The following is a 20,232-nucleotide window of genomic DNA, read 5'->3' as shown; positions in this document are numbered from 1 at the left end:
TTGACATTGGCTCCCACATTTTTGTGCCCAAGCTTATAAGATGCTAGTAACTGAATGTGAAATTGCGGACCATCACATTTGCAGATCTTTACAGCTGTAAAATATCCAGGAGAGATCACAAAGGCAGCATTCCAATCCAGATGCATCTGAGATGACAGAAGAAGAAATAGGAATGTTGCAAAGGGATACCAAATTTTTCCTATGTGGTACTGGTGACAGCAGTGTGTAGGCTACAACCCCTTTTGGGCACTCTCTCCTTCTTCCACACAAGTAATATGCCCCAGTAAGGCATTTCTTTTAAAGTAGCTATTTTGTTACCAGTTTGACTAGAAGAGATTTGATTTAACTTGGCTTTTTTTTTTTTTTTTTCCATCAGCTTGGCTGACATCAGGAATTATCTGTACATTCTGGAATTAAAGAATTACCACAGAATTACTATTCCAAAAATTCATTTGGATTATATAGTAAATGCCAGTGGTACATTCTTCTGCCAAAAGGTGATTCATAACATCACTTTCCCGGTTACTTCAGTTATCAGCAGTAGCCTGCTACGTGCAAAACGGAGAAAACGAGCTGCACCTATTGACAACCTCTTCAACGTACCTGTTGCACTCAGGTCTGTTTACAAGGTAACTCATGGAAAAGAGAAATAAAACTCACTTTCAGTTTTTTAATTCTGAGCTCAATAGTTTGTATGTCAGTGCTGAGATCAAGGCGACGGAGTGTCTCCAGTTCCTCTTCAGTTTCTCCCAGCCAAGCCCAAATGCTATTAAGGTCAGAGTTAAACTGCTGCCATTGCTGAAGGTTTTGCTTCATCCTCAGCTCCTTGCTTAGAGCCTGAGCCTGAATTAATTCCCAACGGTCAATTACACCTGGAATGATAAACACGAAATTCAACAAAAGCAAAAAACCACCAGCCACACACAATTGCATCAGTTGAATCCCGTGCAGGACAAAAAAATGCTCCATAAAACCCAAAAACACTAGCCCATGAAACACCACACTGAAAACTAAGTTAGATTGAAGAACGTGATGTTGGACAGAAAGAATGAAGAATCTGGATGATTCCAGGCAGCAGGCAATGTTACCACTTTCTATTGTCAGCCTTCTATGAACAGAATTAAGTTGATATATGCAGCTCTCTCAAACAGGTTATGCTGGTATAAAGACATCATAAATTAGCATAAATGCAAACTGGACAAGGAATCTGAATATGTCTAACTAGTCACATATTTATTATTATTTTCATTGGTATTTGTACCTACTGCAGTTTAACACTCACACCTCACTACATTTGCCTAAGCTACTGCTGATGCATTGGATAAATACCTGCACTAAAAAGAAATAAATTAGAGGCTATTTCTTCTTGTTAGTTATCTTGAAATACTATGGCAGAAGGACAAGTTGTATCATTCCATCAACTTAAAAAAAAAAAAAATCAAAATAAAATCAACTGCATGGGTAGCATATCTTGCCAAGCTAAGAATGGAGACGTTGCCTTTATGGTCTCTGGAACAAATCCATGTTTTTACAATGCCATACCTCCTGTTCTACAGCTGATGTTTAAAATTAGTCAGGTGAATACTTCTACTCTATGAATATAGATTTCTGTACTGTAGATGGATAATATTAAAAGTGAAAGCTAATATTAGAAGAAATGAATGGTGACTTATGTGTTTTGTACAGCAATATAAGCAATCTTTTTTCATCAGAAAACATTCAACAAAAATGCATTGGATCCACAGTGAGGTTCAGAATGGCTTAGGGTCGTGTCTCATGATATGAAGGGGTTCTTCAAATGCACGTGTGTGCCTAATCCCTTTATAGGGCATATACAAGGAATACTTACTTTTCCTTACTATTCCTATTAAGAGATGTTAAACAGAACATGGTAACAGAAAGAGTCATGTAAATATATATGTCAGTAAATAATTCCAAGTATTTATTCAGAAAAATTTTGTATGTTTGTTACTTTTCATAACTGTTTTCCATCAAAGAACTAAATGTTACTTACCAGCTGTTTGTGTTTCAGTACTGTTCAGGTTAATAAGTCCAGATAATTTTTCTTCTTCCTCTTTCAGTTTATATCCAAGCCTTTTTACTGTGTCTATGCTTCCACTGCACTCCCCTAGTAGCTTCATCTGTGTTAACAAACACAAAATCCCCTCTCAATACACACTGTACAGGACTAATTGCATGGAAAATACAAATTACAATGCAACCTCCAGAATTTTCCAAAAGTAAGTCTAAGTGTGAAGATAAAAATCTATTACTTTAACTATCTGTCCTGACACTATGAAAGAAATTTATATGGAGACAATAAGGCTTAAAACATAAGTTCAGATTAAATAGAAATAACTCAGTGCCACTGTGCCAAATCGTGCTGGATGGTTTAGGTGTCATTTGTTCTAAACGTTAAGTGTGAAATATTACTATGCATCCAAGCAGCTAATCTTTTAATTCTGTCAGTAATACAATTATTGGAATGAATTATGGAGAGATTTTTCTTCCAGAAAACCTCTCTGAGAAAGCTTTTTAATCACGGTTTCCATATAAGCAACCTTGCTTACATGATGCGTGTTTATAAATCATCAGCAAGATGAATACTGTGCATGAAACTATAAAACCTGCTTTTAAAAGCAGAGGAATTTTAAACAAGGATATCATCATTAGATGGATAAAAACACATGTGAGAAACTACTTTTGGACATCTGCAAAAATGTAACAGGAAAATAAATTCCTTAGAGTCATGTTCCTGTAATCTTATGCTATTGTAAACACACTAATAACATATAGCATGTGTTTAAGGGTAGCAACCATATAAGTGAGTAAGTCTGAGGAACAGTAATATCTAATGACTTTGTTGAAACAGCTATATTTCTTTCAATAGCAAAGCTAAGCTTGGAGTGCTGATTCGACTTGTCCAAAATACACGCACATATCCTTTGTAACTGGAATCCAGCTCTGGTCCTGTAGGTGTTTTGCTGCGGATGATGTTTTCTGTTTGCTGTATTTGGAAACGACTGGTGTCTAAGGCCTTGTCCAGCTGTCGGATATGTGCTTCCAGGGCACCAGGTTCTCCTGTACCAAAACCAAAAAAAGTGACTGTCTCTCAAGTTTTCCCAAAGTTGTTTTTTAATCTTTTGCCCTGGCAGAATAAATATCAGGAATACTATCTAGATTAGACAGTAGAGGAGAAAAGTGACTGCAGCGGTATGAGTGGTACGATGTCAACGCAAACTGGTAACTAGTTACATTAGAGGATGTTAGTGACCTTCAGAGGACAGATGACCATACCAAGGAACATGCTTGCCATAAGCATACTATGAGAGAGTCCACAGTTTAAAGCAGGTTTGTAAACTATTCTGAAGTGCCTTTTTCCCTCAGAGAATTCCTCACCTCTCTGAAGGGGAAAGTTCTTGGCAAAGCGTGCTCTAACCTCACTGATTTTGGAGAACTCCTTGCTCCCTTTCACAGACACTCTCAAATAAAACCTTCTATCCCAAACTCCTCATCCAAATCTGTGTTAAAATTTGATTTCTCCTTGTTTCTCTTTGTATTACTTCTCTCCATTAAAAAAAAGTGGAATTTCGATCTACATGAAAGGATCCTGTCTATACAATTTTGAAGATTAAAAGCGGTATATAAACACTAAGCGATACTGTTGTGCTTATATTCTCAAGGTCCATAGATGACTGGACATCTTGAAGGCCCACAGCAAGTAGTCCATGACTGATTTAGGCAACCACACTAAGCAGCAAAATTTATAGTAATTTTCCAATTAGGCATTTGACAAAAATTATGCTTAATATATCAGCAAGATGGTATTATTCAACCAAGCCATTTGGAACTCATACCAACATTTTTAAAGCGGGACTAACTTGTATTTTCCTTATAGAGGTCAGCTGAATTCTGTGATATGAATTAGCTACAGCCAATTCTAATCCGAAGCAGGCTGTGGCCTAGAGGACCACATGAGATCCCCCTTATCCATATTCTATCACTGTGCCTGATTTCCATCTGTTTACAAAGGTAGTTTGAATTTATTCATAAAGACACAATTAAAAACATGCATAGAGAAGGGGAGCCTTCTGTCCACCTAATTACAGAAAATGGAGCCTCTTGGATGGTTAATATTTTTTCATACAAAACACTGCCTCACCTCAAATGGACAGAACAGTGTTCAGTATTGCTTTTCCCTCACTACTTTCAAAATACTCACAGGTCAGAAAACATACACATTTTTCTATATGTACTGCTATTATTTATACTCTTAATCAATCATAATATTATTTCACTGATTTGGGGAAAAATAAAAATGGACAGTGAAACTGAGGTCTGTGCCACAGATGCTGAGATTTTAAAGATTTCGTATTTCAAACATGGAACGAAGTCATTATTTCAAAAGAGAAAAAATGTGAAATCATGAGAGAAGGTATTTGTAAGTGCATCTAATCCCTCCAAGAGAATCATCTAACAAATGAAACAGTAGTTTTAATGTTGTGTAAAAATGCTACATGAAAAAAAATCCATCTTCCAATCTAAAAGACTAAAATAAAGACACTGGACTACAGTATCTCACCTTGGCATTGTTATCACATGAAACAACAACTAACCTAAAAGTTTATATCTAGGTAATAATCTAAGCTGTGGCTCTGTTAAAAAAAATAAGTGCAAAACCAAACAATTAGGTTTTGCTCTGTATCTTTTCCTTCTGCCTTAATCTTTGTTGAAACCACTCTTCTCTCAGCGACCTAACAAAGTATTAAGTCCTGTTGAGGGACTCAAGAGAATAAAGACCAGTCAGGGTAACCTAGAGATCAGTTTAGTCTAGTTAGCTGAGGCGGGAGGGCCAATACTTCAAACATCATCGTTTTATCCATGCACTAATAATACCTTTAAGCGCAGTAGTAAAGCAAGATACTTCTACATTAACATGCCAATGCTGCCATGTAAGAAATCGTTATCTTGTGAGTTGTGAAAAGTATAGCAGATGCTAAGAGAAGAGGAAGAAGCTATTTTTGCGCACTGTGGTATTTGCATCTGGCTATGCTTAGTCTTTTTTGATGCCTACCAGAGATATTTCTGAGTGCGTTTTCTGTGAGTGTTACATAGGCCTCAAGAGTTTCAGGGATCTCTACATCTGAAAAAATAAAAGCACAGTCTAAATTGACAGCTCGGCAATGGCTGTCTCCTTACAGCAGGAGTCCTTTTCATGGGATGGAATATATAAATGGTTCCAATAGCAAACATCCTTTCTGGAGAAGGAAGAAAGATGAAGACTGAAATACAGGGAGCCTGATACAAAGTCTCTTAATATCCAGGCAAACCTGACTCTTTTCAGAGCAATGACCTCGGAAGCAAAAGACAGCCACAAGATCAGAGTATAATATACCAGTATGTCTTCCCCCACAACTGGCTGTATTTGGGCACTTTCACTCAATAAGATTTATTATGCAAAGCACACACACTTAGAAAGGATTTCCAACTTCACTGGAGAGCAAGACCCAAGTTCCCACCTCAGGCTAAACACTCAGTTGCTGGAGTCTTGCCTGGGTAAGGACTGAGTTGAAGTTTACTTAAGCACTTGATGATTTTGTCTGCGGATCTCTCCCACAGCATTTCTTCATCAGTTTGTCTGCACTTCTTGCCATATCCAGTATAATTTCTTCTAGTTAGAATAACTTATGACGCATTGCTGTTACAGATGACATATCCCATCTGGTGGGCCACAAGCATAGACACACAGCCAATTCCCTGTCATATCCTATATGCCTTTGCAATTTTCCAAGGCTGTAGTCATCCAGGAATCTCCATCGCTGTGTCTAAGGTCAGAAGGCCACTGGGATCACTTAGGCAAAGCTATTTAAAATCTTCAGGGGCTATTTAAAATACTTTTCCATGACCATCTTGGCCAAGCAATCACAAATGTAACATTTGCTTCTTTTTATTAGGAGAAAACCGGACACACAATTGCTACCATACCTGCTATACCAGCTGCTCCTCTCAGGTAGAAGTCCTTCTCTTGTCCTCCGTCTTCTTCCTCAGAGTGCAGTGCCTGTGAAACGGCTGTCTCCAGGTCTCTGCTTAGGTCGTAGTCATGATCCCACTCCAGGGGAATAGAGTCCACGCTTGCAGGGGTATCTCGCCCTGATCGCTCGCTTCTCACCGGCTGGGAAAGAGGCAGCGAAAGGTTGGAAGAGGGGTGCGGGGAGAGAACGCTGTCCGCAGATTTGTCATGCCAGTGTATGTCAGAGAGATCTGCTGATTCATCCAGATCCACCTCCCTGTCAGAGAGGTCGTGTTCATCATCTGTCAGCTAGAAGCATAATGCAAACAGAACCAATCAACGAAACGTGCAGAGGCTCTGCATGGTCAGCCTGGCTCAGTGAAATAAAGCAGCATAAGGCAACAGTCACACTGACAGGGTTTCCATTTTGCATTCTTCTGCACTTCCCCTTCATTATTTTAAGGTGCACTAAAAACCCAAAGCAACAAAAAAGTTCATAATGCTAGCTTATTTTAATTACTTAAGGCACCACAAAGTCTCACGTCAAGCAAACATCTCCAGACTTCTTACTGATGCCACTGCAATGGAGACATCAAGTTAAAGAAAACTCTGGAATCAAGTCATAGGAAGCATAAGTGACCTTTATCATGACCACTGCTCTCATTATATTCTTTCATATTCTGAAAACTCTGGATTTTGTTCCTTTCCTTCAGTAGGACTTGAGCTGCAAAAAATCATTTTGCTCTCACTTATTCAGCTATGTGTTCAGTACTGGAGACAAATTTCTGTCTCTTCTGATGGGGACAATAATTTTACCATTGTTTTTTAGACAACTCAATAAGCTGCCAATAATACTATCTGACAGAGGAGGGAGATGTTCTTATTACCAGTACCACACTGCTACCGCCTTTAATAAAGTTTCATAAATCTCCAATTTGCATGGATTTTCATGATGATTTACAAAAATTCTAGATCTGGTGAGTTTGGTCTCTGAACAGGACATATATAGCATATGATGAAGGGAGGCAGATGGTCAGGGTTGTAACAAAATTAAACCACAGGATTTTTGGAAAGTTACAGAAGTTTGTGTTAGTTCATTTCAACAGCTTTCTCTCTCCTCATTCTCACACTTGTAAAATGGCAACAAACCAAACAAATATGTATGTATGTGTCCTCATTTCAGCTGGGATGGAGTTAATTTTCTTCCTAGTAGCTGGTACAGTGCTGTGTTTTGGATTTGGTATGAGAATACAGTTGGTAACACACTGATATTTTAGTTGTTGCTAAGTAGCGCTTATCCTGTCAAGGCTTTTTCAGTTTCCCCTGCTCTGCCAGTGAGGAGGGGCACAGGAAGCTGGGAGGGAGCATGGCCAGGACAGCTGACCCAAACTAGCCAAAGGGTATTCCATACCATAGGACATCATGCTCAGTATATAAACTGGGGGGGAGTTGGCCAGGAGGTGCCAATCATTGCTCGGGCACTGGCTGGGCATCAGTCAGTGGGTGGTGAGCAATTGCATTGTGCATCACTTGTTTTTCTGGAGTTTTATTAGTCTCTTTTTTTGTTATCTTCCTTTTCATTGCAATTATTAATTATTATTATAATATTTTATTTCAATTATTAACTGTTCTTATCTCAACCCACAAGTTTTACTTTTTTTTCTTTTCTGATTCTCCTCTCCATCCCACTGGGGTGGTGGGGAGGAGTGAGTGAGCAGCTGTGTGGTGCTTAGTTGCCAGCTAGGGTTAAACCATGACAGTATGTAAGTATACACACAGGAAGGTGGATGAGTTTCTTGTGATAGCGTTCCACACGTCCAAAAACCTCTTGACAGTAACGACGCAGTTCATCTAATTCTTCTTCAATGACAGCTGCATCCATGGGCTCACTTTTCTCAATGAGTTGCTCACCCTGCACAATTATCTGCTCAATTTTGTTGTTGTTCAGTGAAATTTCTTGCTGGAAAGCCTGTATAAAAGAAAATCCCATGCTTTATCAATGAAATCAACATCACAACCACCTAAGTTATTAAGGATGCAAGTCTTTGAGTTTTTCAGCAAGAATGGTGTGGGTAACAAACGGGGATCATTCCAAATATACTGGCATGAGCAACAATGAGCAATTAAATTTAGCATTCCACAGCCTTTCTAGCCAAAAACAGTGATACTTCATGGTTTACCATCTCATTCCTCACTTGTTGTATTTGGAAAGAAAGCTCTTCTCTAAACAAGCCATGCCCATGACCAAATGTCTAGAATGAACACAGATGCTAAAGCTAACAACACTGGAATTTTGCATAACATGACATTTGATATTTTTCTCTCCAGATAATGATGTTTCTGGTGCAGAAATGGTTGACAAAAGTAGTAATTCTTAGGTGTCGGCAATGGAGACTTGATATTAATAATTTTTATTGACATTTCCTCTTTTGATTAGGGAATGGAGACTATCACACTTGGGTTTTTTCAAAATTTTTTGCAGCACAAAGATCTTCTGTGCTGACAGAAAAGTACATATTGAAACCTGGCATAGCCCATAACTTCTGAGGTTGAATTCTCAGCCTGCAAATACGTGACTGTATCAGGCTGCATTTTTGCATAATGTTTCTTAAATTCTTTTCCCACCATGAATGGTTTTATCTCTTCTTTCATCCCTCCTCCTCTTACCATTCAATCACTCTTTACCTTGAGTTGCTTTATCTTTGCTTGGACATCACACTCTGAGAAATGCTCAATGTTGGTCAGCTGCAGGTCCATTTCTGTTAGCCATACCAGGATGCTATCACGCGCCGTCTCAAACTCCTCACGCTGGCCAATAAAATGCTGGGGGGTGGAAAATGGAGTGGCATGAAATGACCAAACAACCCAAACCCCCCCAGCAATAGTGGTTCTCCAAAGAAATGGCTCCCATGCCCTTCAAACCTAAACTCAGTACCCCTTCTTTCGTTTCCTACATGCTTTCAACAGTTCCCTTTTCAGTAATATCATCTACAGCTGCAATTAGCTGACTTATGAAGGTTATCTTCTATGAAGGAGGTGGTGTTTGAGGTCTCCAAGCATTTCTCTACAGGCTTCACGCCTTGGTTACCTCAGACAAAGTGAGCTGATAAGCTCCCTCCTCTTCCAAAGGTAGAAATCCCCTGAAAAACACTGTGCAAATGCATTAAACTGGAAACTTCTGGACTACCCCTGATTCATAGGTATAGTAGTAAAACTGAAGGGCTTAAAAATGGAAAAAAATACTTTTAGCCTGCGCAAGATGGAGGTAACTCTCTTTTGTAAGTTGTCCCATCTCTGGTTCCCCTCATGAACCATCTGCTTGAGGCTGCAGTCAGAGTCAGTGCGGTTCTCTCGGGCCAGGCGGCGGTACTGTTTATTGATCAGTTCCAGCTGAGTCAGACTTTCGTGCACTTGTCTCTGGAAGGCCTAAAGCAATATGAACAAAAGACACCATCAGTTTTTTAATTATTGAAATCAAGATACATATATAAGTGTCTCCCTTTATTTTGACCCTAATTCTACACTTTGACCTGTGTTAGCTGATAGATTTCACTATGGATGCGGACATCTCCTGAGGGCTATCTTGTTGAGAGGCTGCCTTCTGATTACAATGAGCAATAAAAAAAGAAAATATTTTACAAAACTGACATAGTTCACTGAATGAGAAATTGCAACATGAATACTTGTTACGATGGCAAAATCAGCACAAAAAAATTAGACTCAACTTCTACTCAATCATATGCCTTTGAGAACAGAAACACAAACAATGAATATGAAACTTTTTTTTTTTTAAATAATGAACAGAAGTCCAAGATTCCTGTGGCTTCATCAGATTTCCTTACACACACTGAATTTGCTGAAGTGCAAACATTGAAGAGATTTGAGCAATTGTTTATTCTGAGTTTTACCAAAAATAGTAAATAATTGTACTGAAGGAATCATCTTATGTTCTGTATAGTGGTATACAAGTAAGTTTTGACTTAAAATTTTCATGGAAAGAAAATTTTGTGAACATCCATACCAACTTATGGCTGGGCAAGTGTCTGCACCATGTACTTTCAGTGTTTCTTCTACTGTCACAAAAGCCTCAGTCACCCAGCTGGGGAGCAGAAACAGTAGGTGACTTTTCCCATGAGTTTCATGTTGTGACTAGCAATCACAAAGCAAGGTGGAGAAAGCACCTTGTAAGAAGCTGAGGGAATTAAACCCTTCAAGAATAAATATAAAAAAAATAATTAAAACCTCCCTCATTTTTATGTTGTCACAGAAAGAGAAAAGCGATCAAAGGAAGACTTAAAAACATAGACTACACCAGCTCTCTTTTGAATACAAGTAGGTTGTGAGTCCCATTGTAGTTCTACAAACTTGCTCTCTGATAGTGCTCACAATGCAAATAAACAGTCAATCTCTCCCAAAACATCACCCTTACTAAGGACTGGAGAAGTGTGATAGCTAATATACTTCTGTACAGAAATTTTAATTAAAATCAGCTAACACATGAGATTTCTGCATAAACAATCTATACTCTTCATATTGTACCAATCAAAGCTAAAAATGAAATAAGCACATTTCTGCTGTAATACCAGATACAAAAGTAAAGACGCTGGTTTGAAAAAAGAAAAATTATAAAAGTCCATAGAATCCTCTCAATGTAACTATTCCTTTCATTAAATGGCCATCAAATTGGGTAGGGGACAACCAAAAAGGAGCAAATGTTCTTGCAACTGGAGTGAAATGCTCAGAACTGAAGTCACTTAAAATTGCACAGGGAGGCAACTCTCATATCAGAGGCTCAAATCTGACTATATTTACTAGGACCATGAAATCTAAAAGTGTGCAGTTGTTGTTTCACCTGTTACCAAGCCATGTCCAGCAAAAGAACAGCTGTGTATTTGTCTTCCATTTTTTCAGCTCAGCTACACAAGAATTCATCTGTTGCATTCCTTCCTATAACCTCTTTTCATTGCCTCATAAACTACTGGAAAGGAAGGAGTTGGATTTTGTACAGTGAAGTCAGCAAGAGCTGTCTCTGACCTCTGTGCTCAGGAACTGAAAGGTTCTTACATAGTCTGCTGGGCTCTTTTTTTTTTTTTTTTTTTTTTTTAAATTCAACTGCAGATATGGAGGGGAAAATAAAATTGGAAAAAAAAGTCTAGTTAAAGCAGAAACCTGTCTGACTTTATACTGACTTCACAGCGAAGTTGCTGAATTCCGCTGAATTTGAACACCACAACTTTTGTCACTTGCACTCCTGCTTTTTGGTAGGTGTAGAAGCAGATGCTCAGAAAAAAAAAGAAGAAAAAAAGAGAAGGAACCAAACTGCAAGGAAAGCAGGCTTCTGGAGAGGCCACTAAACCATTCTCTTCACAGCTAGTTCCTGCTGACACTGTGTAGACAGTAAAAATTCCACAAGTCTGCAGGAGAGGGAAGGTCACCATCAAGGCTGAGGTTCAATGAAACAGACATTGGGCAAAGTCAGATGAGCTGTAAAAATCAAAGACAGCCAAGATATTTTTGGTACTATTTCTCATACAGAGACTTGCCAAATAAGAGATTTAGATCCTGATCACTGAATAAAGGGACAATGGAAAGGAGGTCTGAGACAGAGTACTTGTGTCCAGGAAGCAAACACTTTTATACTATGGCAACCTACCTCACCATAATGAAATCTGGCAGTGTTTAACAACAAAACCTGGCCAGTACATTCAGAAATGTGAATGTCAGTTATAAAACTTGAATCAGAACTTCACAGTTTATGGCTTTGAATTAATTGTTAAACTAAAAAGTATTAACTTGTCTTAGATGTTATTTAAAATTTGCATTTCTTCTTCACAGCAAATACTTGTCAGCATCTGACTGTTTACAGAATTGCCTAAACAATTTGTTCTCTTTCTTCAGAATTATTTTTCTCTCTCATCTTGATGTACTCCTTGCAAATATGAAACCAAGCAAAAGATTTTCAGCTGTGACTAGTCATACGACACGTGTGTGTGTGCTTTACGCATGGGTATACACTCCGTTGCAATTATAAGACAAGCCACCACATTGTAATAGCCACAATGGAGTTACGTAACAAGCTCTTAAGCATTGACTGAAGTGACAGCTTGTCAGTCTTGAAGCATGCACTTAACTTTTAAGTCATGGGGGACACCATGTGGACATATAACAATATTTGCACAAACATGAATTTCAGGAATAAGTATCTAAAAATGGGGATATTGTACCTTGTGTGAAACAGGAAAAGAGTTCAGAAGGCTGGTTTCAGAGAGTTACAGAAAGAAGAGGAGGGATAAAATCAAAGCAAAACCTAAAACATGCAGCATGCATTTGAAGAGGTACTTGGTGAAGGGAGATTTATGAACACTCTGGAGCACCTACTGACTGGGCGTATTAAAAAGCTGCAGAAAAGAAAAAGGTGAGAAATCTAACTTTGGTGATCAGACAGCAAGAGAGAGTGGATTGATTTATTAGCATTTTCAGTTGCCACCTTCCACTGTTTTTTCATCCTAGAAGTCTGCCACTGAAGGCAGCTACAAAATCATCAACTCCACTATATTAATACAGTGTGTCTCTGCTGAGTGACTTGTGCATGGGAAGGAAGAACACCAGCTGGCAGCTGTAATGTGATCAGTAGATATTAAATTTCAACTATTATAAATCACCTCAAATTTCTTCAGTTCTTCCTTAGCAACCGTGTAAAGCACACCAGAGGAGCTTGGGAAAGCAGCTGTCCTCTCAGAGATTTTTAGCCAGTCTTCAAATCTAGAGTAGTCATCCAAAAACTTTTGCCATAGCCGCCATGTCTCTTCAATTCTGCAATAGATAATGGAAAATTAGGGAATGCTCAGACTGAAGGCCAGCTAACCTACAGAACCTTAACTAATCATCTACAACTGCAAACTAGCACTGCACCAGACAATAACCAGCTCTTAATCTAACTCAGACAGCCAGACTGATAAACAAACCACAGGGAAGGCTGGCTCATTCCAGACTGAGCTAGAATAAGATGATGGCAATTTTTTTTAATGCATCTAATTTTGGAATCTGAGCACATGCTAAATAACTTCTGAAATACAGTCCCTGTGTAGGTAACTACGCCAGTATTTTAGAGATTAGAAATTCCACGCTACCTTCAACTATAGAACTTTTTCTTACAGAATGCTGAAGATGTTGCAGCATATATTTTAAAGATCTCAGTCAATATTCTGTGTTGCAAAGGGACATGAACACTTTTTTTTTTGCATTCACCAACAAGTGGTAAAATGCTATCTCTCAATATACACTGTAAACATGTTTTTATTTAAAGAACACCAAAGTTAGAAGTTATTCCAAAGTTTAAAAAAACCAATTTGACTACAACTGAATATGTAAAAATAGTGGCTGACTCTTGATCCTGAGATCAAATTGGCTTAATACTGAGACTATAAAATCCCACAAACTTCAACACCACTTGATTTAAAATAACAAGATCTGTTTTGGGACAAGTTATATTACAGCAGAACTTTGTCTGGTTCTACATACAGAATACATCTTTCCCAAATCTTAGATACACAGGTCTGATATGGACCTGATCCATACAGAATTTATGCTTTGTTGATGATATGTTGTTTAACCTGAAGTTTGACATCTGGAAAGTTGCTTTTTAATATGAGTAACTGTTTCTAGTACAATAAAGATCCTAAATACTGATAGCTCAGTTAACTTGCTAGTACAAATCTACTAATAGCATAATGTGTACATTGCAAAAAAGCAAAATAGAGTTCAATGCATTGTTCCACATTAACTTAAAATAGTTCTGAGTTAATTTGCTGGACACAAAAGTATGAAGAGCCTGTGTATTTTCAAGACAGACTGTGCCAAAGACAGAACTCATAAGCTGTATTTTTATATATACACTATACAAGAATTACCACTGCAATAGTATAAAATTACTTAAAGATAGCAATCTGTGGATATAGAGCAGCACAACTTAAAAGCAACTTTTTTTTGCATAAAATAAAGAAAACCTCTACTAAATACCTTAAGAATATACCACAAAACCAAAGATCATATAAAGTTCAATTCAGCATTTTGAAAAGTCATAAACTTCACCTAGAGTTCTTGATATGAACTGTGTAAACATCACAGAAATCAGATTCATGACTTTAAAAGATACACAAAAGATCTTCATAAATACAGGAGTTCAAACAGTTAAACATATCTTATTACCGGTCAGCACAGAGTACATAGCATTGGCGCAATCTAACCTACATTATAATGGCTATCAAAATCACTCATGCTATCCTAGCTGGGAATAGAAAACAATGAATCTCCTGGATATCACGGGCATGCAGCGTACAGATGGTCTGAGCATGTGCAGTAAACCAGACCGCAGCCAAGAAGCACGGGGGCTATGGGCAGCCCACACTTGCTCCCCAAAGCTACAGTGGGCAGACGAGGAAATTACAGATGAGTGTTCAGTACTAAAATTCTTCCAAATGAACAAAATCAGATGTAAGAGAAACTTCTGAGGAACATGAAGTGCATGAAAACCCTAACGCCCGGAATAACATTCCACCCATTTGATAACTAGTTTCCCTATCAGTCTCAGCAGTTCTAGGGTAAACTTAAGTGTTACAACTCTCCCTTTTAGGTCATGTTTTCTAAATCCCTTGGAGTCACTGCTATAATCTAAGCTTTCTCTAGTTTCTCTCTCACCATTTCTATGAAGCGTGGGAAATGAGACATCATTCCATCAAAGGCCTTGTGAGCAAGATTTGATAATTGATCTCTGTACCTTGTATAAAGGCACATACAAACACAACCCAAAATCTCTTTTTTTTCCCCGCAGCATAACAGCTATTGGCTTTTATCCAGTGTATGAAATTTTTCTGACCCCCACACCCTTTTCTTCAGTACTGCAACCCTATGAACATACATCCCATCCTGTATTTGTGCCTGTGGAAGGAAATACTAATTTGTAGGCATTTTAGACTTACTTAAGCCGCCTTTCCATTGACATTGCACAAATGTTCCTCCACCTTCTGTCCAGATTGCGTGTAGCCTGCTGGATAGAGTCACACTCTGCTTCTGTGGCACAAGCATCACAGTCATGAAGCAGCACTTCACACAGATTGAGAACAGATGCCACTCCAGTGCTGTGTTTCTCTATGTCCCTCTGAAGTTCCTGTAGGTGAAGAAATTAATTCTTAAGAAAAACTGCAAAACATGCATAAATACAAATGCCTTTCTCTTCTATTTATTAAAAACAAAATTTAATAAGCTTGCAAACAGGAGAAAACCATCCAGTGAATACCTATTAAGAGACTGCATCCGCGCAAGTGGTGTTGCAATGTTATCAATGAGGCCGGGAGAACGCGGCAGCATGCACGGCTCTCCCAGGGACTATGAACACCAAACCATCACCTGGGACAAACTGCCAGAGCTCTGCATCCTCAGCTGAGCATCTTTCACATACATTCAATCAACATCACCAATAAATGGTGGAATTATTCCCAATCCTTTCCCATTATCACTGAGAATGTAAAGCAGAATTTAGTAAGGGAAGTGTGACAAGAAAATACGTTCTTATCTACTGAGAGGGTTTAGTGGAAGAACCCTTTGTGAACCTACTCTTCCCCAGATGAGCTAGCTGCAAAGTGGCATGTTTGACATGGAGACCGGCAGCAACACATGTTGAACAGTGCATCTCTAGGAGGAGATTTTTCTTCTATGTTGGTTTTTGCTTGGATAGAGTTAATTTTCTTCATAGTAGCTGGTATGGGGCTGTGATTTGGATTTGTGCTGAAAACAGTATTGATAACACAGGGGTGTTTTTGTTACTGCTGAGCGGTGCTTACCCAGAGCCAAGGCCTTTGCTGCTTCTCGACCCACCCCGCCAGTGAGCAGGCTGGGGGGGCACAAGGAATTGGGAGGAGACACAGCTGGGACAGCTGACCCCAACTGACCCAAGGGATATTCCATACTATAAGATGTCATGCTCAACATATAAAGCTGGGGGAAGAAGAAGGAAGGGGAGGATTGGAGTTATGATGTTTGTCTTCCCAAGTACCCGTTACGCGTGATGGAGCCCTGCTGTCCTGGAGATGGCTGAACACCTGCCTGCCCATAGGAAGTGGGGAATGAATTCCTTTGCTTGCATGCGCGGCTTTTGCTTTACCTTTTAAACTGTTTTTATCTCAACCCATGAGTTTTCTCACTTTTACCTTTCTGATTCTCTTCCCCACCCCACCAGAGGGGAGTGAGTGAGCAGCTGCATGGTGCTTACTTGCCAGCTGGGGTTAAAGCACGACATCTTCCTTCAACTTTCCAATTCTATAGCATTTTCATTAGAAATGGAAAAGGAAAATTCAGGACAGCTAAAGAAAATGCACTTACAGTGTCCTAGCACTTATTATATGTGATCAGTATTACTTCTCCTGACGATTTCTTGGTTGCAATGGCTTGTTCTACACTGATGATAACGTTTCATCTTGAAGCAACGTTTCAGCTTCACTTTTGAACTACAGGTTCAAGTTAAAACAAGCCACAAAAGTAATTGGCTATTGCTCTTGGATCGGTGCAAGGAAAAAAACCCTGCTTAACTCCTGCCTACATTTCCAATGAATCATCAGAATACTAAGATGGAAAAATCAGGAAGGACAGTAACAAAGCCAAGACAATATAATTCCAATAGTGACAAAGAAGTACTAATGTGACCACACCAAGAAGTGACAGATTGCCTCTAGAATACTATGTTCACTTCTGATTCAGATGAAGAAAAGAAATATTAGGACAATTAGAGGTGTGGAAGTTTATTTAGGAGAACAAGAACTTGGCAGCCTGAGGATGAGTAGAGATAAACTGCTCTTTATAATTTTGCTAGTGAAGTAAACTATAACATGCAAAGGGAAATAGTGTCAACATCTTGTGTCTACATACATTTAAAGTCTAACTAGAGGAACTTTTCTTACAACTAGCAATATGATGTTCTGAAAATGCCTTCCAGCAGGAAATGAGATCTAAATGTAGAATCTAAAAACCTCAGCAAATTTGAAATGGAGCAAGTTCAACTTGTATCAAGCATTTGATTTCGTTGTTTGTGATAACTGAGGTTGGACTCAGTGAAGTAATCTATTTCCTTTCTCATCTATGAAACAGAAGTCTATTTTGTGAACATCTCCATGAGATCATCAAGTGGAAAATCACAATGTTTTCTTCCTCAGCACTGACCCTTTCACTTGCCTGGAAAACACTCTTTCATTGTGATGTCCAAGTGCTTATTCTTCTTTCTATCCATCCTGAAATGTTATATAAGAGTGGATACTATAAACAGATACAATACTCTATGAAACACATACACCAGACAGCTATGAGACGTGAGGTTAAGCAAGTTCAGGTAACACAATCTCCTTTCTGTTGTTTTGGAGTAGAGCAGCAGTGAGAACTGCCAGTTGGTGGTCCTGAGGATTTTTAAGGATTAAACTTTTTTTATTCACCTACAGAACCTTTCTACAAGCAAAGTCTACACTGTTTTTTCCCCATAGCCTTATATTTCTTTCCCATATTTAAAAATTTTATTAGACAACATTTAGCCTTTGGGTTAGTTCACAAAGGAGCATCACTTTTATGCACTGCTGTCACCCCCACACAGCTTTTTTTTCCTTTACCAACCCAGAAGCGAACACCACTTTTTCTACATTTCAAGTGGTAGCAGATTCAGAAAGTAAACAAAGAAGTAATCCTTGAAATGCAGTTTGCGACCCTAGGAAAATACTGCAGTGAAGTTACCCTACCTTCCCCAGGATATCCAGCTTCAATTGTATCTCTAATTTCACTACAGAGACCAGCAATTTGCAAAGTTGATTCTTGGCTGAAGTAGATGCTGAGAAGTAGATAATGGAGTTACAGAAATGGGATTTGGTCCTCCTCTTTCACAGCATAATATTTTTAACGTAATTTTGTATATGAACAACTGGTAGCAGTACGAGCAGGGAAGATAACATGACCTCAGTGGAAGATCAAACATGGAAAAGAACGTAAGATCACTAACGGAAGAATAAAGAGGGATGAAATACTTGAGAAGGTGGTCAACATACTGGCATTCTGAGATGCGGTGGATAGTGATATAGCCTCTGACTGATAAAAATACTGGTTGCCATACACAGAAGGCGGGTGGGTTTTTTTTAATTATTATTATAACCATGGCTTGCAGTGTTATCAAATCAAATCATCATCAAGTTTCCAAGCATGGCATCCTCCCAGGATAAGATTCACCTCTATTTCTCCCCTTTGGAGTTCAAATTAAACCACTCACACTTCTACAGAATATCACTGCGCACTGTCACTGTGTTGGGATCACCACAAGGACACAGCAGAAGACAGAAGTACACCAGTTTCTGTGCCCAGAATAAGTACCATTAAGAAGTGGTTGTAACAAACTGTGGGATGCCTCCATAGGGATGGTAGTAAAAAATCTCAGGTATTCACTTTGTTGATAGCAATGTTAAGCCCTGCCCAACACTTTATTGTCTCAGAAACACCACTCATTAGTGACGCCTGTGTGTTATAAGTTATTATCCCTATGTAAATTACATATAGAATATTAATAAATAATTCTGCACAGCCATGTAGCAAATCAGCTGGGGAGTCAGCAAAAACTCTGAGCAGGTTCTTGAGTCTCAGGCCCACACTCAGCTTAAAAGAGCAAAATGCCAGTTTGTACACATCAGAAATTAATTATCCCCCAAATGTTCTGGCACTCCTCTTCCCACGCATTTCTTTCTTCTCTGCAGAAAGAACTCAGGAGAGCATCTAACTCATCTCCAGTGAGGCACCAGAAAGGGTTTTTTGCCAATAAATAACTAACAGGAACACAACAGAACAGTCCTCCCCAGCAATATGCTTCGAGGTAAAACTGCACTGGGCAGTGAAGTGGAACAGGAAAGAGAAAATATAGTAAATCTTCTCAGGAGTAACATTAATTGTAATGCCAAAAACTGGTTGACTTAATGTTTTTCTGCCCATTGCAGTGTTGACAAATTGGTTCTAGCACTGCATAAAGGCTTTGTGTGCTATAAACCAACCAATTTTAACTTCACATGTACAGCTCATGCATCTTTGCGTGCAAAGTGATTCTCAAACAAGCTGCAAAATAAAACTAAGTTAGAAGGGTTGCTAAAAAAGTCATTTTCAAGCATGTGCAAAATTTGCAAGGTCTAATAGGTGTCAGTTTTGCCTCTGGGAACAGACAATTCAAACAAACACAAACCACAAACCCCAAAGGAAAAACAATTGCAATAACTCGTTCAGGTTACATCTCTTGGTGCCTTACCTTTCTCGGAAAGGTCAATCAGCTCCTGGTGGATTCGAAGTCAAAGCCAGCAGAAGGCTCTATAAGTGACACAGTAAGTACCACTTGCCTTGATATTTAAACACTTCTTTGCCTCATGCCCTCTCAGCATTGAGTCGGGTACAGGCAGCCCAAGGACACTCTACTTTGGTTCTCCCCATGCCATCATGCACCTAATAAGCGTGTTGTATTTTACCTGCTGTTCATTTAGCTTCCTTTGTATTTCCTCAGAGTCACAAGTTTCATAGACAATAGGTTTGGACAGCTCTGACTCAATGTGGGCAAGCCAAGATCTCAGGCTACTCATGTTTTTATCCAGCTGCTGCACTGCAACGAGGGTCTCCTTCAACTTCTTTACCCTGTAAAGAAAAAGAAACAGCAGCATAAGTACACACTGAAGGAGAATTTCCACAGCATGTGTTTCAGGAAGTTTTCAGAGAAACTTAAGTTAGATGGCAAGTTCTGTTCTGAAGTCTTCCTTTATTATGTTACAGAAGTATCTTATATGTGCAAATGGTCATGCATTCACAGGGTCTGGTTAAGAAAAATTAAGAGCTTGCTGATGCCAGACAACATTTTCAAAGCTTCTGTACCTTTACCTTGAGTTAAACGTTTGTTAAGGAAAACTTTTTTTTTTTTAATGAACTCACACACACCAAAACCCCAAAACAATCTAAGTAATTTAGTTCTGTATTTGACCAACAGATGACAAAAGTTCTTAGACTACAAATAACTTATTCATTTAACCAGTACTGGTGGTGGAGTGCAGAGTGAACAGGTTTTTTTCACTCAGGTGATTTCTAAACATTGAACTACATATCATAGAATGGTTTGGGTTGGAAGGGACCTTTAAAGCTCATCTAGTCCAACCCCCCTGCCACGGGCAGGGACA

The 20,232-nt window shown here is 38.8% G+C and overlaps 1 protein-coding gene across 2 annotated transcripts in view; it reads right to left on the bottom strand.

The window, feature by feature from the left end:
• The window catches only part of SYNE1 (spectrin repeat containing nuclear envelope protein 1), a 319,748-nt gene that overhangs the window by 13,676 nt on the left and 285,840 nt on the right, over positions 1-20,232 (bottom strand). For both annotated transcript variants that reach the window (XM_075035971.1, XM_075035972.1), the window contains 11 exons: positions 19,537-19,699; positions 14,989-15,176; positions 12,673-12,823; positions 9,254-9,436; positions 8,696-8,833; positions 7,788-7,979; positions 5,986-6,319; positions 5,075-5,143; positions 2,939-3,081; positions 2,015-2,141; positions 661-872 (listed from right to left, as the gene is read on the bottom strand). In XM_075035971.1, the coding sequence (XP_074892072.1) occupies positions 661-872; positions 2,015-2,141; positions 2,939-3,081; positions 5,075-5,143; positions 5,986-6,319; positions 7,788-7,979; positions 8,696-8,833; positions 9,254-9,436; positions 12,673-12,823; positions 14,989-15,176; positions 19,537-19,699 (1,900 nt within the window). The remainder of the gene's footprint in view (positions 1-660; positions 873-2,014; positions 2,142-2,938; positions 3,082-5,074; positions 5,144-5,985; positions 6,320-7,787; positions 7,980-8,695; positions 8,834-9,253; positions 9,437-12,672; positions 12,824-14,988; positions 15,177-19,536; positions 19,700-20,232) is intronic.

Source organism: Buteo buteo, chromosome 9 (genome assembly GCF_964188355.1).
Source record: "Buteo buteo chromosome 9, bButBut1.hap1.1, whole genome shotgun sequence".
Classification (NCBI taxonomy): domain Eukaryota; kingdom Metazoa; phylum Chordata; class Aves; order Accipitriformes; family Accipitridae; genus Buteo; species Buteo buteo.
Note: the sequence above shows the minus strand (reverse complement) of the source record. Positions and strands in the feature narration are given on the sequence as shown.